The sequence below is a fragment of the Uranotaenia lowii genome, chromosome 3, assembly GCF_029784155.1.
Source record: "Uranotaenia lowii strain MFRU-FL chromosome 3, ASM2978415v1, whole genome shotgun sequence".
NCBI classification, from domain to species: domain Eukaryota; kingdom Metazoa; phylum Arthropoda; class Insecta; order Diptera; family Culicidae; genus Uranotaenia; species Uranotaenia lowii.
In genome coordinates this window covers 99520549-99547241 of record NC_073693.1, presented here as the reverse complement: position 1 = coordinate 99547241, position 26693 = coordinate 99520549, and the positions used below count along the sequence as shown (strand labels likewise).

At 34.7% G+C, this 26693-nt stretch overlaps 1 protein-coding gene across 1 annotated transcript in view; it reads left to right on the top strand.

Annotated features, from left to right (window-relative positions):
* The first annotated feature begins 437 nt into the window (after positions 1-437).
* LOC129756924 (four and a half LIM domains protein 2) overlaps positions 438-26693 on the top strand; it is a 495033-nt gene continuing 468777 nt past the window's right edge. The window contains exon 1 of the mRNA XM_055753987.1: positions 438-745. Within this exon, the coding sequence (XP_055609962.1) occupies positions 653-745 (93 nt within the window). The 5' untranslated portion in view covers positions 438-652. The remainder of the gene's footprint in view (positions 746-26693) is intronic.

Below are 26693 nucleotides of genomic sequence, written 5' to 3'. Positions count from 1 at the left end.
AGCGCAAAAGAAGTCCTACGCCGCCGATAGGAAGATACGCCTAGACGCTAGACGCAACGCGACGAGCGGGCGTCTCACGAAACCGGCATTGGAGCGCGGTTGTTTGAACACTTCTCTCGATTCCAATAATAATTGTACACACAGTTGTTATTATTCGATTTTCGGTTGCGATTCGGTGCAGTTCGGTGTGATTAAGTGGAATTTCTTGTGTCAGGGGGGTGGTTGCTCGGTACCGGAAGAAAATCGTTTTTGGGGCTTTCCATCGAGTTTTTTTTAAAGCTAACCTGTGTTCATGGTATTTTTGTTCATTTTTCGGTGATAGAAAAGTTGTGATAAAAGTGTTTCTTTCACTCCCAGCTGAAAAGTGCTACAAGAAAACGTTTTTCTCCCATAAGTGTGTTATCAGCTGTTCGAATCAGTGAAGTGGTTTGGGGGCAGCTAATCGTAGTGTAAACAAGCTCACAGAGTGCTACAACAACCTGGGAAGTCAACCCGAGAAGAGAGCAATCACCTGAATCTTCAGAGATCAGGAGTGGTGTCTTTGTTGTTTCTGAGAGATATCCCTCAGAGAGCTACAGTTAATCCTCCGGCTTATTCCAAGAAATATAAATTCCTCATAGAAGAAAAAATCTAAAAATCTAACCCTTTCAAAATGCTCACCCTGTCGCATAGCGGTGATGATCTGGCCAAACAGCTTGGAGCGTTGACCATTACCCGGACGCCCAAGGAGCAGTTCTCTGATAAGGTAAGTCATGCTGAGACTTCTTCAAACTGTCCAAAGGTAGAATAAAAATAAGCGATGTGTGTATCTTCTTATCAGTACATGGCCCACAATCTGGCAGCGTAATCGGAAGTAACAATTTCTACCTCGAAGGCCGCGCCCCGCCACCATCGATTTTCGAACATGTTCAATTTTATTCGGTATCTTTCAGGTTGCAGGTAGCGGAAATAAGGGCATTATGGCCACCTTAAGGAGCACTCTTATTTAACCATAGAAAACAGTTAGTATGTGGGTTACATTATTGTTTCGTGTTCAGACTCTAAAAAAGTCTATTTCCTAACTAGCTGAAACTTGAAAAAGTAGTTTTTGCCGAAAACTGAAAATCAGTAACTGTAGGGGCATAACGAGTACCCCTTCTGGGGCAGTATGAGCACTCATCGAGGCACGATGAGCGTTTTCTGCCTTTAGCAATAAATTCAATTCAATGAAATCAACAGAATTATAGAGCAACTGCATGATTTTTTGCATCTGACGATTTGACCTATTGGTAAGGTGTCGGAGAGATAATCAGAGGATTCGAGTTCGATTCCTGGACTGGACGGGACGATTTTTATTCCTTTTAACATTCATGATCGATACATTCTGCACTAAACGGTGAGTCGTAGATCAAACAAAGCAACAACAAAATAACGTATCTATGTGTGTATGAAGAAAACAAACAATTTACATACACTCATACATTATGTTTCTGCTGATTTGACTGGCGAATGATAAAAAAAAATTGATTCGACCAGGAATCGAACAAGAATCTTCTGATTACCTCTCTGACACCTTACCAATAGGCTTAATTGTCAGATGTAAACTAGTCAAGCTGTAGCTCTATAATTCAGTTGACTTCATCGATTTGAATTCGCTCCTAGATTCTCCGACAGAAAAAGCTAATCATGCCCCGATCAATGGTGCTCTGTTCACCCCGACTCAACAAGTTAAAGTAAAAATGCGTTAAAAAATTGATTTTTGTGAAAAATCAATAATTTAATGACGGTAAAATTGAGAAGCAATGCGTACATCATGTTGTAGTGCGTACATTATAGATCAAGGTGGTTTAACGATCATAAGACCTTATTTTTCGGTGCTCAAAAATTATACTATTTTTGGCTCTTCAGAACCTGCTTGGTTTGTTTTTTTTTTTTAATATTTCTGTAAAATGTAAATGAAGATTGCTTTTTTACTGAAAAATCAATATCATGGGAAGTACAAAACTGTTCATGAAAATTTATATGTATAAGAAAATACCTTATTCTGTAGAATATTTAGAGCTATGCCCCGGATGCTCGTTATGCCCTTATCTCCCCTATGTACTTTTGGTGGAAGTTTAACGCCCTTACGATATCAGTAGGAAGTTTCGAGTTCAACTATGATTTCAATCGCGAAAATGATACACTAGTATGAAACTTCCGCATAACTGTCATGTAAGCTGAAGTTAACAGCAGCTTCAATGAGCGGAAGTTGTTATCACTGTCACTAAAATTATGTTCCGGGTTGTTGCCAGGTGTGTCAAAAAGTTTCGTTAAACAGCGTTCTATAAATTCTAACAAAAAAAAAAACTTTTAAGCACATTTACCTTAGCAATCTTTCAGTCTTGCAGTTTTTGTAATTGTAACGAAAGGATAAGAGTCTAGCTTTAGTTTAGCTTTAGTAAACCACTAAATTTTCGGAATAATGGTCAACTTTCAATTTGTTTAGATTGAGGTTGTTAGATTTTTCTCAGCACGTATCCGGGCTGGACAGATCCTGGCTATTTTATATAAAAACCTGACAAAAAAACGGACATTTGATATCAAAATTGTCGACAAAAATCCGGACAATATCATGGCAAATTTGGTCAAGACCCAGCAATAACTTAATAAAAATCAACAACCAAAATAAAAAAAATCAAAACTTAAAACTTATCGGCAGGATTAAGTAGTAGACTTCCTGAGGAGACTTCCTGAGGAGACTTCCTGAGGAGACTTCCTGAAGAGACTTCCTGAGGAGACTTCCTGAGGAGACTTCTTGAGGAGACTTCCTGAGGAGACTTCCTGAGGAGACTTCCTGAGGAGACTTCCTGAGGAGACTTCCTGAGGAGACTTCCTGAGGAGACTTCCTGAAGAGACTTCCTGAGGAGACTTCCTGAAGAGACTTCCTGAGGAGACTTCCTGAGGAGACTTCCTGAGGAGACTTCCTGAGGAGACTTCCTGAGGAGACTTCCTGAGGAGACTTCCTGAGGAGACTTCCTGAGGAGACTTCCTGAGGAGACTTCCTGAGGAGACTTCCTGAGGAGACTTCCTGAGGAGACTTCCTGAGGAGACTTCCTGAGGAGACTTCCTGAGGAGACTTCCTGAGGAGACTTCCTGAGGAGACTTCCTGAGGAGACTTCCTGAGGAGACTTCCTGAGGAGACTTCCTGAGGAGACTTCCTGAGGAGACTTCCTGAGGAGACTTCCTGAGGAGACTTCCTGAGGAGACTTCCTGAGGAGACTTCCTGAGGAGACTTCCTGAGGAGACTTCCTGAGGAGACTTCCTGAGATGACTTCCTGAGATGACTTCCTGAGGAGACTTCCTGAGGAGACTTCCTGAGGAGACTTCCTGAGGAGACTTCCTGAGGAGACTTCCTGAGGAGACTTCCTGAGGAGACTTCCTGAGGAGACTTCCTGAGGAGACTTCCTGAGGAGACTTCCTGAGGAGACTTCCTGAGGAGACTTCCTGAGGAGACTTCCTGAGGAGACTTCCTGAGGAGACTTCCTGAGGAGACTTCCTGAGATGACTTCCTGAGATGACTTCCTGAGATGACTTCCTGAGGAGACTTCCTGAGGAGACTTCCTGAGGAGACTTCCTGAGGAGACTTCCTGAGGAGACTTCCTGAGGAGACTTCCTGAGGAGACTTCCTGAGGAGACTTCCTGAGGAGACTTCCTGAGGAGACTTCCTGAGGAGACTTCTTAAGGAGACTTCTTAAGGAGACTTGTTAAGGAGACTTCCTGAGGAGACTTCCTGAGGAGACTTCCTGAGGAGACTTCCTGAGGAGACTTCTTAAGGAGACTTGTTAAGGAGACTTCCTGAGGAGACTTCTTAAGGAGACTTGTTAAGGAGACTTCCTGAGGAGAGAGACTTTACGAGGAGACTTCACGAGGAGACTTTACGAGGAGACTTCACAAGGAGACTTCACGAGGAGACTTCCTGAGGAGAATTCCTGAAAGCTCATGATTTTTTTATGACACTGGTTTTTGCCACAGCCCGTGGTGTAGTGGATTGCCCTCAAATCATTTAAGCCAGTGGGCAATAGATCGAATCTCGGTCACCGGGTACGTAGTACACTTTCTGTGGATTGGTGGTTGTAAAATTTGGAAGAGGCCATCATATCCTTGAAAGATGTGCGCTTAGAGCTAAGCAAAAGGAATCTTTTCGAGGAAACATCAAGTTTAATTGAGCACCTGTAAGTGTTTGTTTTCGTTTGAAAAAAAAACGTTCTGAAATATTTCACATAAATGTAAAAATTTTCAATACAATTTATTTATTTTTTGATTAAATTTGGATAATAAGGTGAATAAATCGAAGCTTTATTCAATGAAATCCGAGCAACCGGGCCGAACCAGATTTGCCGCAAATTTTATTTATTTTATTTATTTATGAAAGACAATATGGTTGAAAAATAATCAACGGATTTTGTATACATCGGATAAGCCTAGTTTTTGACAAAGGTTAAGGCCCCCTGGAAAATTATTAAACCTTCAGAAAATCTATTTTCTTCTCCACGTAAGAGTTGAATGAACTTTCATGTTTAAAGTCTCTCTAGTCAAACAATCAATCAATCTTTTTCACCAAAATACTTCTTATTCATCTTCGGGATTACATACTGTTTTATGTTTTTCAACATGAAAACTTTATATAATCTTCTATAAGAAACTTTAAAACGAAAACTGATTTCGCATTTTTCATTCATAAAATTTACAAAATGGCTTGTGATACAGCTCAGTTGACTAGTCAATTGCTTCCTGAGCCGATGTCCGTGAGTTCCAATCCAAGAGTAAACATCGAACAAAGTTGTATCGGATAAGTTTTTCAATGACTGCATCATTGATATAAGTCGCGAATGACATAAAGATGTTAAAATGACTATAATCGAAACAAAAAAAGATTAACAAAATATAAAAGCCTATGTATGTGTATGCCTATGTATTCTTGGCATTGACGATTATAATCGAAACAAATAGATTTTTTTTTTTTTTGAATATTTGACCTTGATCTCTCTTCTGATGAGTTCAGAGGACTTATGCAAGTGTCTTTTAATGTTAACTTTTTTTTATTAATTTATCGAATGTTTATTCTCATCTGAATCCAAAGAAAATTAGACAATCTGCATTAAAATGATTTGCATAAAACAATTCAATTACAGACCTCGGCAACCTCATTTTGGCAATGTTGGTTTGGGAACGGTTTTTTTCCTCAACTTTTTCCACCTATTTCAACAAATAAACTTTTTCTATTATCATTAACATATTTTTTGTCCAATTTTAATTATTTTTATTTTTTTCTTATCATGTTTTTTATACATGTAGCATGTTTTCTTCTTTTGTTTATAAGGTAAGGTAGGTAAGGTAATTAGTAAAAATTATTCTAATTTTTTTTCGTAGGAGAACATCCATTTTGAAATGAGAACTGCAGCTGAAAATTATTTCATCTTCTTTTGTTAAACTTGATCTTTGAGTTTGTTTTTCAAGATGCCACATTTGGTTCCATTTGTTAGATAAGTTTTCTAGTTATGCCATTAAACATGAAAAACTTGTCTCCTTTCATACTCCACCCTTTCTACTTCCCATCCTCCACTATTTGAAAGTGGTTAGCGTTGCTCATAATCATGACCATTCTCTCGTACCCAAAAACCCTCTTTTTCTTGAATAAGTTCTCAAATTGGGCAAAAAATTGTATAGAAGACTTCCTTCTTCCTTCCTATATTCTTAAGGAAGAGTGGGGGGTTCAAATAATCATAGAAATATTGCTAGTATTCCTTTCGCTTGAATAGATCATAACCTATTAGGTACTATCCCATGAAATGTTTTTTTAATTTGTTCTTCAGTTATACACAATTATTTAAAGACGCCCCCCTCTCCCTCTCCTTTATCCCACAGAAAGGACGGAGGGGTTCAAAATAATCATAAAAACATTTATGGTTCCCAAATATCCTCCCATGCCAAATTTCGTTCCATTTTCACGATTAGTTCTCCAAGTATGCAAAAAATGGTAATGTAAAAAAAAACTTGTAAAAGGGGGCCCTCCTCCCTTCCCTAGAAAAGGAAAAGTATCTTAGATAATCTTAGCAATATTTCTCGTACCCAAATACCCTCCCACACTAAATTTGGTTTCATTTGCTTGATCGGTTCTCGAGTTACGCAAACATTTGTCTTTTGATTGGGAGCCCCTTCCCCCCTTCCTGTGCGAGGTGTCTCAAACCATAATAGGAACCTTCACTGGCCTCTTATACCCCCAACTGTCAAGTTTCATGCAGATCGGCTCAGTAGTTTCCGAATCTATAGGGAACAGACAGACAGATAGACAGACAGAAATCCAATTTTATATCTAGGATAGAAGCAATAGTTATTAAACAGGTACCAGATATTGAACAATAGTAAAACATAAAACAATGAAAACAATTATGCACAGTAGAAAAAATAAACAAAAATCGTTGTGCCACTGTTGAAGCATTTTCTATCTCTGTTCAAATTTTTATCAAGAATTTCGGACTCTAAGAGCCACAATCTGCGAAACTAGAATATTTGATCAAATTTAGACATGATTTTTTGACTAGATGAGGAAAACAGCTTTTTTTTGATTGGGAGAAAAATTGGTTAAAAACAAATAAAACTCTATAGTTTATTGGCATGTGTGCCAAAATCGAATGTTGCCTTATTCGAATGTTGCCAAAAACGAACGTCTGAACGGTCTGTACATGAGTATCCTAACAACATTAATTTCCTCGGTCTATTAAAGTATTGCTTTGGTGACTTTTGTTATAATGATTATTTTTGTTGAAATTATTGAGTTTTTTTCCCCACTAAACTCGATCAGCAACTCTTTCCGAATTGACAGATTCTAACGAAAGAAAAAAAAAACGCATCTTCGGAATGCACTCGAACTGTGGCGAACGGCTTCTTCACTGATCCGATAAATTAACAAGACGTGTAATCCAATAATGAATTGTCTTCTTCAGATCGTGATCACACTGGGACGTTCTTCACTTTCCGCTTCGTTGAAGCTCATCCAGCGGGCCACATAATCGGGAAGAGCAGAAGCGGCTTTTCGTTGACTGCATTTCGACGGCATTCAATGAGCTGTCTCAGAGGATCTTTGAATGACAGCACCGTTCAAGAATGAAATTTGATCGTGCTCAATGTTGAATTCTCACAGCTAGTGCAACAAAATTTGAGATATTTTTTACAGTATATAACTAATATCTTTATGAAAAAAAGGTCATTATATTTTAAAAAAAGTTGCTATCAAATTCAAGTCAAAAGTTTTTGAGCTTCTTCTCATCAAATAATTTACAGGTTTATTTTTTCAAATAAATAAAAGAAATCAATTACACCGTGATAAAACTTCTTGTATCGTGCAGTTTGCTTGCGTGTCAAACCGATTTTAACTCACTGCATGTTGTAGATGTATCGTTTTAGTTAGTAAGCTTGTTAAACCGCAAAAAAAAATATAGCTAATGACTGTCGGCATACCAAATTCAACAGTCATCCGTGATGGCTTGCATGAGAAGGGAGGCACGGCATCATCGCTGATATGAAATAAATTAATGTTATCAATCATTCAAACGAATGACATCATTTTGCAACTCTGGCTAGATGCAAATATTTGACAACAGCGACCACAACCTTGCATTTTGATTTGATTATTCAAATCACGTTCCCGTTGCAGAATTATGATATCAGAAAGGAACAAGCGAATTTTGTCAATAAAATCAATCGACATTAAAACGTAGATGAATCTCATGAACGAAATCGAAAAGGTATATAAAAATGTTAGGCATCATTTTATATGTCAGAAAACCTTTAATTAGGGTTGTTTTTTTTTTGTTCAATCAGAACCAACCAAAAAGCTTTATTTTTTTTAACAACTTAATTACCAGTTTCCGATTTACTGCGCTATATTCTACTTATTCTCTTTCGCGTGATTATTCCGTTTTGCGCCAGTCATTCTTAAAAAAAAAACTAAACCAACAGGCTTCCTAAAAGCTCATCCACTGACTGGATTTCTTCCAGCATTCGGGTTGAAAGGTAATTAACTTCACATTAAATAAATCCATGGACTCACTTTTAGAAACACGAAATACTGCGCGTTGTTTCTTTCGATTTTCTTTGGTTCTTAACAGAACACTTTTGTTCATTATTTTCTTGAAACTAACAGGAAATGCTTCATTCAATCTGGTGCAAAAGATAATTGTTTCCTTTTTTCTTGCTTAAACTGATTTTTTTTTTGGTTTGAGTAAGAAATAAAAATTAACTGAACCAAATAAGATCGCAGTTTTTGACTTTGATTTTTGGAAGTTTTTTTTTATTAATCTGAATCAATTTCGTTGGTCAGTACCTAAAGTGGGCTGTCAGTTGCCGCCTGCCGACAGCAAGCAGCTGGCTGAATCCAAAATCTAGAAAAAAAAACAAATGTGATAAATTACAATCGACTCGTTATGACGGTTCCACCGTATAAATTCTTCAACGTAGTTTGATTGTACATGGCCGACCCTAAATTCATTGAGGGAAACAACAAGTGTGATTTCACACACAATTTTTTTTTTCATATCCAGACTGATTTGGATAATGTGAAAATTTCGAATTTGCATGGTATGTAAAAACCACAAATCGGGTTGAATACTCCATATAGGTTCTTCCTCAGCCAATTCCGTTTTTTTCCACCGGATTGCTAAATCGAAGCAAACAATCAGCAGCACAGCAGCATCCTTGAAAATCTACGCTTTCAAAGTCTATTCTGTCGTTTTCCTCCGGAAGGCCAAATCAACACTTAAAATCAGCAACAGCAGCCTTAAAATTTTGCGCTTCCAAAGCCATTCCGTCTTTTTCCTCAGGAAAGAAAAATCATAATAAACAATCAGCAGCAGCAGCCTTAAAAATCTGCGCTTCTTTAGCCAACTCCGTTTTTGCTCATCGGAAAGCCAAACCAAAACAAATAATCAGCAGCAGAGCAGCCTTAAAATGCTGCGCATCCAAAGCCATTTCGTCTTTTTCCACCGAAAGGCAAAATCGGGAAAAAACAAACAGCAGCAGCAGCCTTTAAAATCTGCGCTTCTTTATCCATTTCCTTTTTTTCTCACCGGAAAGCCAAACCAAAACAATCAGCAGCAGAGCAGCCTTCGAAATCTGCACTTACTCAGCCATTTCCATTTTTTTTCACCGGAAGACCGAAGCAAACAATCAGCAGCAGCATTAAAAATCTGCGCTTCCTAAGGCATTCCGTCTTTTTTCCTCTGGGAGGCCAAATCAAAGTAAACAATCAGCAACAGCAGCATTAAAAATCTGCACTGTCTAAGCCAATTTCGCCTTTTTCCACCGGAAAAAAAACATAATAAACAATCAGCAGCAGCAGCCTTGAAAATCTGCGCTTCTTTAGCCAATTTCGTTTTTTCTCACCGGAAAGCCAAACTAAAATAATTTTTATGATTTCAGCTAGTAGATTTTTCTGCATTATTTTTTACCCCTAGATGTATGCAGCACCCTAATGCACTAAACATTTTTGACAAAAAATATAAAATTTAAATCGAAAAAACACAAAAATTAATGCGATTGGTGCTTTGCACTGAGTTATGACATTACAAATATATCAAAAACTATAAATTTTCAAAAGTTTTCTTTTGATTTTGCTTTAAAACTAATGTTTGTTGCAACTCGCCCCTTTTTCTAAGTAGGGTGACAATCGCATGTTATTGTAAATTTTAAAATAACTGGTGAAACTATAAATTTTTCTGATTATGTCAATTTGATGTCCCATCAAGCTTAGAACTTTTGATGCGGAATATATGGACCTAAAATTTTTAAAAGCCATTGAAGTTGATAAGTGTTGCATGATGCCCCCGTTGACGGTGTGAATGCTTATCGATTCACGGTATAAGCAAGGTTGCCGAAATCACAGAAAAATCTGTAATTTCACAGAATTTTGAGCAAATTTTCATCACAGAATCTGTGTCACAGAACACAGAATTTTGAAATTTCAATTTTTAATGGATTTCCGAAATTATAATTTTTTTGGACAGTATCAAATTTAGATTTTTTACTTTGAATTGGGAAAGTATGATAAGTTTGGTAACGGTAATTGATTTGCCCAACTAAAATGTGTGAAAGACCCAATTTCTCGTGAATTTTCTCGGAAATTCAAGGCAAAAGCATCACAGAATATCATCACAGAATTTTTGGGCAAAATCACAGAAAGTCAGAATTATTTTTTTCAAAAACACAGAATTTATTTCGGCAACCTTGGGTATAAGCATCATTAATTGGTGTAATTCTCAAACATTTTCGACTTCATGAACACTACAACTCTTTTGAAAAATATTTAGAAAAAATGCCAACGATCGTTAGCATTAGAAAGTGTTCAAGTTTTCTATGTAAACGGTCGTAAAATCGAGTTTCGATCTTAAAAACATAGCAGTTTTACAAAAACAGAAGGTAACTTTTTTGCTTATAAGACTTAGTTCTTTTAGAAATGGGACACTTTCTTTTACTAATAGCTCGTTTAGTAGTAATCGGACATGCAAAATTTTGACAGCATTTTGTTGCCTGTCAAAAGTACTATCCGACCTTTTTTTTAATTTAAAAGTTACGCGTTTATTGAGATATTTACGATGCAAAAGAAAAAGAAAATGATAATTTTGCACAGTTTCCTTCAAAATCCATCATTATCAAATTGATAGCTGATAAAACCGTTGATTATTCAAACAATTACTGTGTGTGGAAAAGTATGCCAACACTATCAAAAATGTTCACAAAGTTCAAATCAAGCATTGGAGTAAAGCACATGATCGCAACTACGGTTGAGGTAGGGTTGCCATCCGTCCCGCAAAAGCGGGACATATTCGAACCGGGTGAATCTGCGCAATTTAATCTTAAAAAAGGCATCTGATTTGAAAATCCGGGCAATATCCAAGCAAATTTGGTCAAAACCATGGAATTATTCAATAAAAATCGAAAAGAATACACTTGAAAATATATTTTTACATCAAAACATAACAACCCAATTAAAATCTTATTTTAGGATTCCGAAAACTTTAGATTAAACTTTCTCAAAAAATAGTTTCTGGACGCCGAAATAAAACAAATTATAATAGTTTATTTTTTTCGATCAATTTTGAAAATAAAGTGAAAAAATTAGTGCCAAATCCAAGTTTTTTTTTCTAGGAAATTCGGGAAACCGGCCGGAGAGAACTTATCCTAAATTTTGTGTCAACTATCCAGATAAGTTCGAGCAAGCCCGGCAAGCTTATCTTGGCATCACCATAAATATTGAGTTCAGTTTTTTAATCACGTTCTAGCGATGTAAATATTTTTCTATTGAAGATAACGCTCTTCAGGTTCTTTACAAACATGATGGCTCAATATTTTTCTCCGGAATTCTAGCAAAATCCCTTGCCTTGAATATAAAGCTTAAGGAAAAAGGAATTCCGGATAAAATAAACCAAAAAATGTTTTCTTGAGAATAAATTTTTTAAACAAATTTTCTTTTATCCATATTATATTTCTTTCATGCACTGTTTGAGCTGAAGGACATATACATATGTATGGAAATGGTTATAAAATTTGGTTTTTAAGAGATTCCGCTTTTTTCAGCGATGTCTCGCTTTTTATTTGTGAAATGTCCCGCTTTTTTCTGAAAGTGTCTGATAAGCCTAAGGGTCATCAGGGAAGTCAAGTCTCATGACATTAAAATTTTCGATAAGCAAAAAACTAAAGGTACATCGCTGAAATGTTCAGCGATAACCTGAAAGTGTTGCCTGGTGATGAGTCATTCCAACCTAACCTAAAAAAACAATTTTTTGCTAGTTCCGGAGCTCGTAAGCTTTATAGTCGGTACCGAGGCTATGGGACAGATAATTTCTGATGAACGACAAAACTTATGCAATACCCTATTTCAAACAAATTCCTGTGTTTGAATCCTTTACCATGTCTGCTCGTGGCATGTTCTCGAGTATATTAAAGTATGTATTTGCTGGTTATTTTGTATAAAATATAATGATTTGCCAAAATTCTGCTCCTGTAGAAAAAAACAACTATTTTCAAAACAAAAACTTTGGTTTTCGCTGATTTTGAAAGCCTAAAAAGAGTAATCTTGTATGTTCCCTAAGCAAAATACAATCTATACAAACCGATTATACTATAAGTTCAATCTCATGATAGTTTTACTTTGTTATTGTCAGATTTTGCCAGCAAAATTCCATTGAAAACGCTAAAAAAAGTGGCTCAAAAGTAATGAAGTTTGTTAATTTCGAAACAATTGTATCCACTAAATTGTCCTCAATTTCTTCTAAAAGACAAGTATTGGACCAAAAAGTAGCAGAAATTGAAGGAGAAGGATGTTGCCTCCTAAAATACAGATTAGACGAAGTATAAGTTTGAGAAGCTGATCAATACATGACTTAAAAAAGTGAGCGCCGGCCGATGGAGGTACCAAGAATAAAGTGGATTTTTTCTTATAAAAAACGATAAATTTTGTTTTTAAATTTTTTATGAATTATCATAAGATCACCTCCATTTCCTTCATAAAAAGTTTTCAGATCAAACGAATGGTTTTTGAGATAAACGCATTCGTAACTGTCCCATTTCTAAAAGAACTAAGCTTTATGAATGTAATTAGTGCATTCTCTAGCAAATCAGTGCCGCTCAAAGAATTTAAAATTCAATTCGATTGAAATATTTGAATCTTTGGGAACATCGAAAATCAGGCTTATTTTCTATGTCTATGTCTAGTATTTTCAATGTTAGATGAAAAAAAATCCTAGCTGTCATGGTTATCAACATTTGATCTCTCAATCATTTTACCAAATCAGCATCTGATGAGCCTATAATATTCTCATTAAACTAGGTGTGAAATTCTACACTTCATTTTCTACTTGCCCGATTCGGAGCGATACAGCTCTGCCCCATTCATACTTCCTCTTCGCAAGATCATTCCGAGCAGCTCTAGAAGGAAACTCTCTTCGATTATGTCATCCCATCATATAGGTAGGACTGTTCAAACTAGTCGGTACACAAAAATGCCTTGAGAATTGTCAAGTGGCGCACTCACTCAATACTCGTCCGAATGCCATTTAGCACGTCCAAACTGAAAAAAATATTCCAATCCGCAAACCTTGAATGAACAGGTCTTGCCGAGTTTTTTTTTTTTGAAATCATAGGGTAATATCGACAAGTTTAATCTGGAACCCGTTCCTGTTTATATGAAAACTAATGACTGAAATAAGTGTTTGTGTCCTCGTTAAAGAAACTGATTGTTTCCTTTTCCAAAATTATTTTAGTGGAACAAGATGTCCAACACCTTTGTTTGATCCCGCTCAAGTTTGGACGGTTGAGCAAAGAGTCATCGAAATCAATCGACGAATACTTGCATACAGGTCTTCTTCGGTTCTTTGGCTGTCTCACCTCCTCCAGCCGTGTAATTACCCGTCGAAGTGCGGTTGTTGCTGTTTATGTGGACACTATAATGACTTCCCACGTGGTCCCCCTGAGGCGCAAGAAACTATGAAAGAGACAAGGGTAAAGAAAATCGGATCAATGGAATAAGGTCGTTCGGTTGAATTGAGTTTCGGTTTTTGTTTTTCCCTGCGAGTGCGCGTGGGAAGTTTGGAAGTTTTAATCGACGCCCCAACCTGAAGAACGAAACCTACTTTGGACATTTGGAAAACGACCTTCAAGACGGGTTCTTGGGGTCCGAGAAATGTGATGCAATTTTGTTTAAGATTCAATTGCAATTTTGTTTAAGATTCAATTGCAATTAACTGTTGGTTGATCGATAAAATATGGGGATTACTTGAAGAGTACGTCGAATGATGAAACTGTCTAGGCGTCTAGGTTTCCGTTATATAGGAACCGATCAAGACATTGGGAGCGTTATATATGTGCTTGAAATAAAGCTCGATATATGTGTTTGAAATAAAGTTATTTATAAGAAATATTTATTAATAATTATTAATTTACAATTTAATTAAAAATATTTCTAATCAAAAACACTTTTTTTTCATTTTTCTATAAACTATGTTAAGAGCCAAAAAAAATTCGTAAAGTTTTTTGATCGTTTGAGCTTATACCTTTCAGTCGAGGATGTTTGGATTGCATCAAAACATTTTTTTATTACACTTAACAACACTTATTTATTTCAGGAAAAAAAAATCAAAACAAGTGGCCTAGAATGCTTTCTTTTTATTAGGTTTGGCAAAAAAAATAAACAAGAAGAATTTTGACATTTTCTCTTATCAATATTTTCTCAAAAAAATCAGAATGCCAAATTCTTCTGGGATCAACTTGAAAACTAATTTTCATCTGTTTTACACTATTTTCAACGATCCTAGGGGTTTTTAGACACTGTTTTCTAAGGCTATGATCATTTAGTATCCGGGCACTTTATTTCGGTGATAGCTACGTTAATAGAGCTCGGATATGCAAAGCTTTAGTAGCGTTATGTTGGTAATAAAAACGACTATCTTGCCTATTTTGATAGATTTTTCAATTAACGTGTGTTCGAGATATTTACGATGCGAAAAGACATGGTAAAAATAATTTTGCACAAATTTGCTCCTTTTACGCATTTTGCGCCTCGAAAATTCTTCATTGTTGACTTGAAAGCTCATGAACTGTTGATTTTTTTTCTGATTTTCTTTCGGACCAAATGGTTAAAAAGTATTAGGAGCCACTCTAGGATCCACACGAAGTTCAAACCAACCATCGGAGTGCAACCCTTGATCTTAAATATGGTAAAAAGTCTATGGTGATTGAGGATAACTGAATGCAGAATCCTTAAATAATGCAAAAAATCCATTTCCAATAGGCAAAAAGTGTTCCCTGACTAGTAGACACCAAGTAAATAACTGATAATGATCAGTTCCAAAAATCGCAATCTGTGCATCCGGTTTTTACGCAATATGACGGATGTGTTCTGATGGGCAACAAAATTCATGTTAAAACCGGATTTGAGAGATCAAATTCTTCGAGATGCCTACTCATGAAATGGTTCCAACCAGATTCCAATTGCTTTTTCCAGGTGAGTTTGTGTAAAATATCATGATTTTGCAACGGTTTTGCTTCTATGGTAAAAAAATAAATCAATACATAATTTAAAAAAATGTGCAATGATAAAAAAGAAATTTTATGAGAAAGTTATCGTTTTTCTTGAAATCATCGATAATTTTTTTTTTTTTACATTAAATTTTATATAAACACCTTTCTTTCCTCCATAGAAAGTTTATCGATCAAATGAATAGTTTTTAAAATACACACGTTTGTAACTGCCCGGATACTAAATGATCATAGCCTTCGTCCATAGCCGGGCCATAGCCACGAAATTTCACTTCTTCGTCCCGACTCCAGAAAATGCTTTAGCAAAGAAATTGGTGTATCGATGAGTTCTGAAGACCAATAGCAGCTCATACGAACGAAAATTTCGAGACTAGAGAGGCTATTTAAGCCAGCAAAACGTTATGAAATTTCGTGAGTTACGTCACTCGCGTGGCAGAATAAGCCCCTATGTCTCGATTAAACCCAAGATTAGTGAAAATTAGAGATGAGATGAAGATATGATTCAATACAAATAATTCAAATTTAATAAAAATAAAACAAAATAAAAGTTGAATTTTGCATTTAAAGAACCTGAACACCTCTCATTTTGAAGGTGTGTGTGTGTGTAGAACAATGCTCCTATTTTGATTTTGAAATTCACTCTTCAGTTGTCAAAATGCCGTCCAAGGAAGAAGAGCAGCGTATCAAAGTTTTGCTCGCGCATCGCGAAAATCCGAGCTGCTCACACGCAAAGCTGGCAAAATCGCTAAAAGTTGCCAAATCAACCGCTACAAATGTAATTAAAGTGTTTGGGGAACGTTTGTCGACAGCCAGGAAGTCTGGATCGGAGGGAAATCGAATACCGGAAGCCGCTGAGACGACAAAAAGAATTGCCGGTAGTTTCAAGCGAAACCCTAACCTCTCTCTCCGAGATGCCGCAAATAAGCTGGGTGTATCGTCTACAACCGTGCATCGAGCCAAAAAACGAGCCGGACTATCGACTTACAAGAAGGTAGTGACTCCAAATCGGGATAATAAACAAAATACAACGGCCAAAGCGCGATCCCGGAAGTTGTACACGACGATGCTGACGAAGTTTGACTGCGTGGTAATGGACGACGAAACCTACGTCAAAGCCGACCACAAGCAGCTTCCGGGACAGGAGTTTTATACGGCAAAAGGAAGGGGAAAGGTAGCAGATATTTTCAAGCACATGAAACTGTCAAAGTTCGCGAAGAAATATCTGGTTTGGCAAGCCATCTGTACCTGTGGCTTGAAAAGCAACATTTTCATAGCTTCCGGGACTGTCAACCAAGAAATTCACGTGAAAGAGTGTTTGAACAAACGTCTGCTGCCTTTCCTGAAGAAACACGGTTGTTCCGTACTGTTTTGGCCGGATTTGGCATCTTGCCATTACGGTAAAAAGGCCATGGAGTGGTACGCTGCCAACAACGTGCAGGTGTTTCCCAAGGACAAGAACCCTCCCAACACGCCAGAGCTCCGCCCAATTGAGAAATACGCTATTGTCAAGCGGAACCTAAAGAAGGCCAAAAAAACTGCTGAGGACGAGCAGCAGTTCAAGGCAAACTGGCTTTCTGCGGCGAAGAAGGTGGACAAGGTGGCTGTACAAAATCTGATGGCAGGGGTTAATCGTAAGGCCCGGCAAACCGAATTTGGAAAAGCGGAATCCTAACTGAATATTTTTCCTGAATTCTATACTAATAAAACTTGAAAAAGAAATTTAATTTGATTTTTTAAATGAACGATTTCAACGATTTACACGCGTTTTCCCTTGACCAAATTTTGACCGTATCACTATTTATTCGTCAACACTAAAGATGTATAAAATAATATAAATGTATATAGCACCGTTTGTTAGTTTGGTAACACAAGGCCAAACAAAGTCAAACATTTATCAATTCTTGTGAGTGACAGACGTGTCTGAGTGAATCGTTGAATTGAGATTCGTTAGAATCGTAAAAGGAAGGGAAGGAAGGCCCAAGGAATATTTTACTTAAACGTGTTACGATTTGAAGCTGTTTGAATTATTTTTGTTTCTATTTTCACTGGAATCATATTGAAAGAATACTTCACCGTATACAAAACTTGCAGAAATGACACATCACAATTTGGAATGTTTCCAAACAACACTTGTCATGGTATGTAATTTGACGTTTTTTATGATTGAAGTAAACAATTTTTTTAAGTTATTCAAGCAACATAAATTAAGTTGACATTATACTTGCCTTTAAGCCATGAATCAAGGAAAGTTTTGGTCAAGGCCGTGCGAACGGTGGGGGGGGGGGGTTTAGGGGTTTAACCAACCCAACCAACCCCCCCCCCCCCATGGAGATTTTTTCAGTTCAAATTTTCAGTTCAAAAATGAATTTACCGGGAAATCAGTTGATCCCAAAAGGTGTTTAAAAATAATTGTTAACAAACTTGTCAAAAATTTGGCTCGCCTCCGGCGGAATTTAGTCTTAAATCACTCTTTAGGCCTAAGACATTTCATTTTCTGACTGTATATAACGTTCACTAATCTAATCAATTGTAGATTTCGATTTGCAATTCAGTTATTCTTTTGTTTTGAAACTCAAATCTTGATACACAAAAACCTTAACTCGTGTTTGGAACGTATTTTTAATAAGAAGTGCAACTAAAATTTGAAACCAACCATTTGAAGTTCAAAATTTATTTAAAGAATACAAATTCTAAGTATCACAAGTTGGTAACCATGTGACAGGTGTTGAACACTCACGATAGTCAACAGATTTAGTAAAATAAAATTAAAAACCTAGTATCGATGACTTTATAACACATCACTTTGATTCTTAAAAAAGGGTTAAAGTCATCTCAAATTTTATGCTGGTATGAACCATTTCTCAAGAAACCAATTTCAGCCTCAATTGTATTTCCTGTTTCTTATTCTTCTAAATCCATAACTCCATATTCAAAATTGTTTTTATGAATTACTCAAGGCCTAAAATTTCACATTTTTCCCAGGTGCAAAGAATTTAAAAGCTTTTTTTGATTAACTTGGACCCTTTGAATCCAAATATGCAATTAGGTTTATGTCTTGTAGCTATGTAGCTTTGATTTTTTAAAATCACTTTTGAAAATAATTAAAATTATTACTTTTAAGAAATTTCTTTTTTAACAATACTTCAAAACTTAAAAAATAAAGTCTTCAAATCAATTATCAAGTTTCCCCAAGATCGCAAGTAATTTTCGTTTCGGCGGAAAAAGATTTAGCAGTCTCCTTCTTGTTCACTTTACTTCATTTATACTATTTTTTAAATATTTTACCATTTTTGGCTTAAAACCTGGCAAAATCCGTGCATTTTATTAGAAAATTGTCGTCCAAAATCCGGGCAATATCCGAGCAAATTTTGTCAAAACCTACTTGTCAAAAATCAAGAAAAAAAACTTTTTTATTTTTTTATCTTAATTAATCAGCACATTTTGATTCTTATTTAAGGTTTTCAAAAAACCTTTCATTTTCATAATTTTCACATAAATTTAATTAATTTAATTACAAACCTTTTATAATTTTTTAAAAATAATTTTTATATACTTCTTATTGTTTTCTAAATCTGAATTGTTGTGTTCTGAAGAATAGAAAAACGTAGTTCTACCATTTGAAACTTTTTCAGCCTGACAACTGGAAGAATTTGAATATGAAAAATGATTTTAAAACTAATTTTGATCACTCGAACTCTTGAAATAATATAGGTATTTTTATTTTTATCAAATTATATTCAATCATCAAGTTGGTACATGTTTTGAATAAATTCTTTCGAATACATGTCTTGAATAAATAAGTTCAAAATGGATTGTTTTCCTTAATCATGCTTTTGCAACTCAAATCGTAAATAAATATTTCTTAAAGTTCAAAATAATACAAAGAAATTTTTAAATCAAGCCTTGAGTTGAAAATGAAGAAAACGGAATGTTGATTAAGACGAATTATTATCGTTTTGCTGAATATTTATAAATCATGATTAATTTTTTACCTGGTCTAAAATTTATCTTCGGATATAGATTCTTTTTAAATCTGAGTGATTTTTTTTAAAAAAAAATTGTATTTCAATGATTTTTTTGTCCGAAACATTAAATTCTGGTTTTAAATTAAAATTTTAAATCGCAAACGTTTTTATTTAAATTTGTAAACTTGACTTCTTAGTATTTATTTTCAAGCAAATGTCTAGTTCAGGATAAGGAACATAATTTACAATTACATTATTAATTTACATTACATTATTGGTGACTTACGTCAAAAAGGAATGATTCTTAACCTTGAAAATCTGGATTCCGAATTTTGAATTTTGAAACCCCCCCCCTTGAGCGGGTCCTTCGCACGGGCCCGGTTTTGGTTCTGAAAGGAGAAAAACAAAATGTGTAGATTGCTTGAAATTTGGATCACAACAATTTTTCATATTTGTCTTCCGATTCAACCCGTTTAACGTTACTAATTTTGTTTTTTCTTTACAGAATTAGTTGGTTAATGATTAACTTGAAAACAAGTGGAATGTCAGTAAAATAAATTAACGCGATTTGCAGCAAAACTTTTTGACAGTGCCAACTGAATATGAAATAGTTTTAAAAATTAAGTTTTTTGCAGAAAGTGTTTATTTTGGGCAATGACAAATACTGAGTTGGGTAAGAAAATCACCTTTCTACTAGTTTTAATGATTTTAGTTTAATAGTTTTATTCATTAAACTTTTTATCGACGTCAATTCTCTAAGTTGAACAACTACTCGTTTATTTCTGGCGAAAGAGAATGGTCCATGCTTTCCTTCAAATAGGATTTTTTTTAAACTCCTGTTCTAATGGCTAAATGGCTAAATATCTAAATAGCTAATGTTTCAGACGCAAATTCTTTGGATATTCAATCATTGTTTATTTGAAATATCGATCAGAAATGAAGTTTTTTTTAACATGCGTGTTTTGTCTATTTGAATAGTTTCCTCAAAGATACCGTCACTTCAAGGTAAAGAAGTGGGCTTTACCGCGAACATTAATTCTTCTATACGGACTTTCGATGTTAGCAACGCCACCTTAAGTCAGAGGCGGTCCTAGAGTTGGCTCTTGGGGGGGGTGATTTTTCCAAATTTTCAAAAATCAGTCAATATGAAGGAACGTAATATCTGGTAAAAAACGATCATTTTGAAAAAGCGAAAATATGGGGAGGGTGGCGGGGGGAGGGGGGCTTACTGTTTCCACTTTCAAATGAGTACAATATTCACTGAACAAAATCAGATGTAATTTGCAAAATATGAAATAAGAGAAGAATAATTATATCTTTTTCAATATTTATAGAACAACCAGAAAATCTTTTATATTCACAAATGTTATTAAATAGAAAATTGTCATAATTTATTTAAGTGGTAATTTGAAATTGTCACTTTAAAGAATTTCTTGTTATAAATGTCATTTTACAAATGAAAATTATACACACGTTGATGAGCTTCTGAATAGTTTAAGCGCTAGACCAAACAAAAAGTGTAGTTTTAAGATAAGTTTTAGTTAATAATTGCTATGAACTTCAAATTGATTAACAGTTATTAAATTTTTCATTGGAGTAATTTACTGAATAGTGATTTTAAAATTTCGTAATAATATTTTCAATTTTAAAACACAATCCTCGTTCAAAATTCTGGTTTTGATTTTTCAGATTCGCAATATAAAAAATCAACACTCTAACTATAAATTTAGTTGAAAATAAGATAATCATAATTAGATACTGAAGTATGAAGTTTCTTGAACTTAATTTTAATTGATTTACTCTTGAATTTAAGGTAATAACACAAAATTTCAATTTTGATTGTACTGAAACAGATGAAAAGCAACACATAAATTATAAAGAAAGTGAAAAATCGTTTTTTTTTTGTTTCGTCATGTAGGTTCATTATTCCAAACTCTTAAGATAATATTGATTTATAATAAAAAAAAAAACATAGAATGAAGCCATGAAAGGTTAGTTTAGTGAAGAATATTTATCAATTGCAATTGAAATAGCCAAACTTTCAGATGTAGAGTTTCAAACCTTAAACTGGATTTTAACTTAACATTTCAAAATGATTATGTGGAAGAGTTGAAAGATAAGATAAGATTTCGGCGATATAATTGGTGTAGATCTTGAAATCCAGCAGTATAAGTCAAAAGTCAAAAAAAGTTCTTTCGAATGTTTGCTTGATGGATTACCTTGCTGCCGAAAAAATAATCGACTGATAACGGGAAAGTTTTAATCCACAAGGGAAAAAAATAAAGCATTGGCGAACTGGTTTTAGAAAAATTTCGCGTCTTTAACTCGATTTTTTTATCAGATTTGTTGTCAGAAAACTAATTAGTTTAGAGTTCAATCGATGATGAAGCAACTGACCTACATTAACTACAAATAAATATTTTGAATCTATAATATAATTTTTTATTCATTCATCGATGCAGATTTTAGGGAAGAATGCCTTTAAATGGTTAATTCTCAAAAAAAAACGATACAGATTTTGTTCCTAAAAAACAACGATTTGAAAAAAAATATATTTAATTTTTTTAATTCTATAACTTTGTCGTCTAGAAGTAACGGTAAATTACTCACAGTCTTCAGAAAAATTGATCATAAAGTTAGAATCTTTTTTCTAAATCTTTTTGATATTGTACACTTTTGCTAGGAAGTGCATAAATTTTTTCAATGAATTTTAATCTTGTATTTTCAAAAGTTATACTGAAAAACAGAGCAGATAGAAAAAATACCAATTTGCATTCAGTACCCTTAAAAAAGTCAAAGTCAGTTTTCAAATTCTTTGCGCCTCGGAAAATGTGAGTTTTGTTTCCATGTGTGATAATAATGAATGCAGATTTTGAGTTTTGAAGATGAATTTGAATCTCTTTCTCAAAACACCAATTCCTTCATATTGAAACAGCTTTTATAAATAGTTTTTATCCCTTTTTGGCTCTAAAAACTCATTGGGAACGAAAAAGTTACAAACACTGCCCACAATTTCTTCTTTGATTTATTGTTGCTCTGGAATCTGTTGTGTTATTAACGCATTAACTTGAATTTAGAAATCTTTAAAAAGTTTTTAAATCTTAAACATCAACTATTAAAATTTAAAATTTTCATATTCAATTTCTGTTTGGTAGTTTATAGGTAATTGAATTTTTTTAGGTCATCCTTTATATGAATGCTTGATGTGATAGATTTTAAACCAAATGAAATTAAATTGGATCTTTTTTGTATTTCTTAATATAGGTTAGTTTGAAGTTTCATAATTCATATTTTAATGATGTTAAATCGAGGGGAAGATAAATTCGTGCAAGAGAATCTTCACTGTGATTCAGAAACTCACTTGTTATTTTGCAATCTAATTATAAATTGCTTGTAAACTTATATGGGAAATTTTTTATTTTATTTGTTTCGTCAACCGTAACGTAGACTAGTTAGATACATGTGTATTTCGCAAGTGAGAATAGTACTGCAATGGATTTTGGAATGAGTTAGACATTATTTGTAAAGATTTAAAATTGTCAATAAACCAAATGTAAACAAAAAAAATTAATAATTGAATTTCAGATTCGTCTTAGCTTTTTATCTTGAAGTAGAGTTTTATTATAATATTTTGTCCCGACTCCTTCGGTTTTTAAGATATTTTGAACTACAAAGAAAAGCCATAGTGAGAAACTTTCCGTTGCTGAATCTTCCTTAAAAATGGATTTCATGAGGCCTTAACATGTTGTTTATTACGATTGAATTTATTTTGTGAAATATTGGTGTCAAACAGAAAGATTAGAAGGTACCAAAGACTGTCAGTTGAAGTCACACGTTTCTTAAGTGTCTACTGGCAAACTGATCACTCCAATGGAGGATGTGACTTCAAAAACAATTTCTTACTAATAAGGCAATATAATTTCTAAAAGTTAAAGGAAATTGCCAATCTTATGATTCCATACATATGTATATAGTTTGAGTATTTTTATTGTTTTCTTCTATCTGACAGAAAAATAAACGAAACTGCATGGTAAAGGCAATCAATGTATGACTTCAGAAGAAAAAATATTCAAGTATTTTAGTGTTACAACAATATTCACCCCCTATTTGACTTTTTCAGATTTTTCATTCCATTAAAATTCAAAACATAATGAAGAATTAAGAAATTCAGATTTTGAAACTAATACAGTGAAAACCCGATTTTGTCACACACCGATTTTGTCTGCCCCCGATTTTGTCTACCCCCGATTTTGTCCCATTTTTTTACCCGATTTTGTCATCATTTTTTATTCAACGCAAAAATACTAAATATCGCCTTTTTTCATTTCCGTTGAACATCTTGAGGTTGAAATCATTCTGAAGGGACAAAACTGATGGATGATTACATCGATATTGAAAGTGAAGATGATTGACCAGGGACGTATCAAGATTTTGATACAAAATAGTCAAGTTTTAAACAGGTTTTTTGTTGGTCAAAGTTGTTGAATACAATTATAACTCAATATAATGGTATAAAAGAACGCATTCAAGTAATCTTAAAGCTGTGTTTTATTTGTTTGAGCTTTCTTCAAAGCAATCTTTCTGATACGTTGCAAGGAGATGACATCATCTATAAAGAGGTCTGAAGCATCAGCCCAATCAACTGTTGTCCAACATACGTACAGCTTCAACATCAATTATGTTTCTTGAAATTTCACATGAATCATTTGGGGTAGATGCCGCTGATTCTGCGTCTGGTGCTACATCCGAAATTTTAATGGCTCCAATGATTCGAGGGGCTCGTTTAATGCTGACTGATCATCCAGCGTCATGTTCAGAATTTCTTCATCCGTAAAAGCTTTACTTGCATATCTCTACTTAGGGTCCTGTGGCAAAATAGTTTCATCGCGGTTGTTTACATCAATCAAATGGATCAAGGGAACACCATCTTAGTGAACGAGTTTGTTATTTAAAACAATTCCAATTTTCTTCCTTGACTACTGCATTACAGTTACGCTTTATTTCACTCCAAGCATCGTGCATCCAGAAACATAAATCCCTCAACGTTATGTTCTTCCAGCTTTGACCGATATCGATTTCGCGAGCCATGACATGTAACTAGCAAAAGTTTTTGACGATATTTTAGTTTAAAGTTCTGAATTTTATTCTGGTCCATGGGCTGAATCACTGCAGTCACATTTGGAGGCATAAAAACAGTTATCAAACCATCATCGCTTTTTAGCTCATCATTCATATGATGTGCTGAGCAATTATTCAGTAACAACACAGCTTTAGGAGGAATAGACATTTCGGCAGTCCTAGAGGAACCAGTTTTGGAAAATCATTCGAGTCATCCAGGCATTTTAAGAGGCGAAATATGTGACAGGCACATTAAATATTTTTATTGATTTTGATTTGAACGGAAGCTTTAAATATTATCTTCAGTAAATTTTAACCAAAAGAAATAATTAGATCATTAGGATTTGAACCATTAAAGATTATTTTATTTTTCTGATAACATCGGTCTTAACAAGGTGTTTAAAGATGCGTAAAACCAATATTGTATGATGTTTTGATGTGAAAAAGACCTATAACTAGTAATATGTCAAAAAAGGGAATATCTACTACAAAACCTGTACACTGTTTTATTGGGATAATATACGTTTTTTGTAGTAATTTATTAGATTATGACGGATTAAAATCATTTTTTCAAAATCTCCCGATTTTATCACTCTCCCCGGTTTATCACTCTAAAATTCATCATGGGGGTGATAAAATCGGGTTTTTAACTGTACAAAATTTATCACAAATTGCTCATGTAAATTTAGGCACATGAGGGATATTAATGACAATTTAAAAAAAATGTCCCTACATTTCATTACTTTACTAAAATATTAAATAGATAAAAGGTTATCAAATTCTAAGTCAACACTCTAAGTAATTCAACAGAAGTTGATTGGTATAATTCGGTCCGGAGAGTTGCAAGTAACAGCTGCTTGAGTTTGGTAGACTGACTTTTCTTCAATTTTGAGGCTTTAAGTTATAAGCAAACTTTTTCGTTGATCAAACACCCCCACGGAGTGGAAAATTTTTTTAAATTCAAAAGCACATCTACTAGAGGAAGTTCAAAGTTTTTAAAGAAATTCGAGCATTTACGGTTATTTTGTAACGGTTTTTGGCCGCTTGGGGGGGGGGGGGTGATCACCCCGATCACCACCCCCCCCCCCCCCCCATAGGACCGCGCCTGCCTTAAGAGTTCGGGCAACAAGATTCATGCATCTAGCCATGGTAACCAATGTGTGTCTCGGAAAAACAAATCTGCTTTAAAAGTATATCTGTTGGAAGTGAGTACTTCAGAGCCATCTACAATGCTTTAAATGGTTTGTATTTTGGTTGACCTTTTGGACGAATTATTAACCATATATTGCCATCCGGAAAAAATTGATTTGAATTTGAATTAAACCGAAACTCTGCTTTTCTAATTTTACTCTGTTCGAGAAGAAAATCATCTATTGAATGCTCAATTGGGAATCTTTTTGTTCATAAAAACAAGTATGTTGAAATTTATACCAACAGTGCGAATACAAACAACGGTTACTTTGATAATTGTGTATGTTATTTGACGTTGAAGTTGTTGAATACTCAAACCATTGACCTCCATGGCGGGTGTACAAGCTATTTTAGTCGCCTGTTATGATACCCCTTCTCAGAAGGGAGCAGCACTGAGCGTATAAGGGTATATACGGGCGCCAGTATTGGCGAAAAATTGGCCTCAGCCATAACCTCAAACTTTGATGAGCTGACGGCCTCACCAGTGATGCTAGGCGCGCTACTAAAATCAGTATTTTTTTTTTAAACTAATTATAATATTTCTGAATTGATTAAATTTTTAACAATCAACAGCTAATCGTTTGAATTCATTACGGGGCGTCTCTAATAAAATTGATGAATATAAGCCATCTTCCGCTAATGAATTTTCAAGGTGAATTTTAAACATCTGAAATATATTTTCATGTACTGCTCGGTAAAGTAAAAAGAGTTGTTTCCAACTTCTAAACGAATGCAAAATCGTTCACTGTTACAAAAAAAAAGTAAATTAATAAAAGCCACGTTGATGTTGACTATGAAAATAATAGCCTGTATGCTCTGATTATTTATAACATTTTCACATAATTCGCTACATCGTTTAAGTGTGCGATACAGACAGTTGTTATTCAGTTCAGATAAATGTTGCGTTTAATTTCATATTCTAATAGAAATCTAGGGGAAAGTTGCAAATTCTCAGTACTCATGAAAACGTTTTTCAATAAAAATTCAATTTAAAATATAATCATTTTCCAAATATCAATGCACTTGGCAGCCCTGACCACCCAAAAAATCAAAACACGAGCATCTGTGTGTCGCTTTTCCACAGGGCGAATTTGTCGATATTAGTACCGCAAAATCGCGTTTATCGTTCACCCTTCTCAAAAATTGATTCTGTTCTCCCATGGTTTGAGGTTAGGGCTGAGGCCTCCTGCTAAGGTGGTGTTCGTGTAAAACTGTCAATATATCCTAATAGAAAGAATTTTCGATAAGTTACATGGGTCTGAGTTTCCTTCACTTGAAAAGCCATCAGTTGATCGTTGAAAGCACCTTCGTTTGAACCAAACCTTTCCCGTTTTTTTTATTTGACATTGCTCATATCGCACTGGGGTT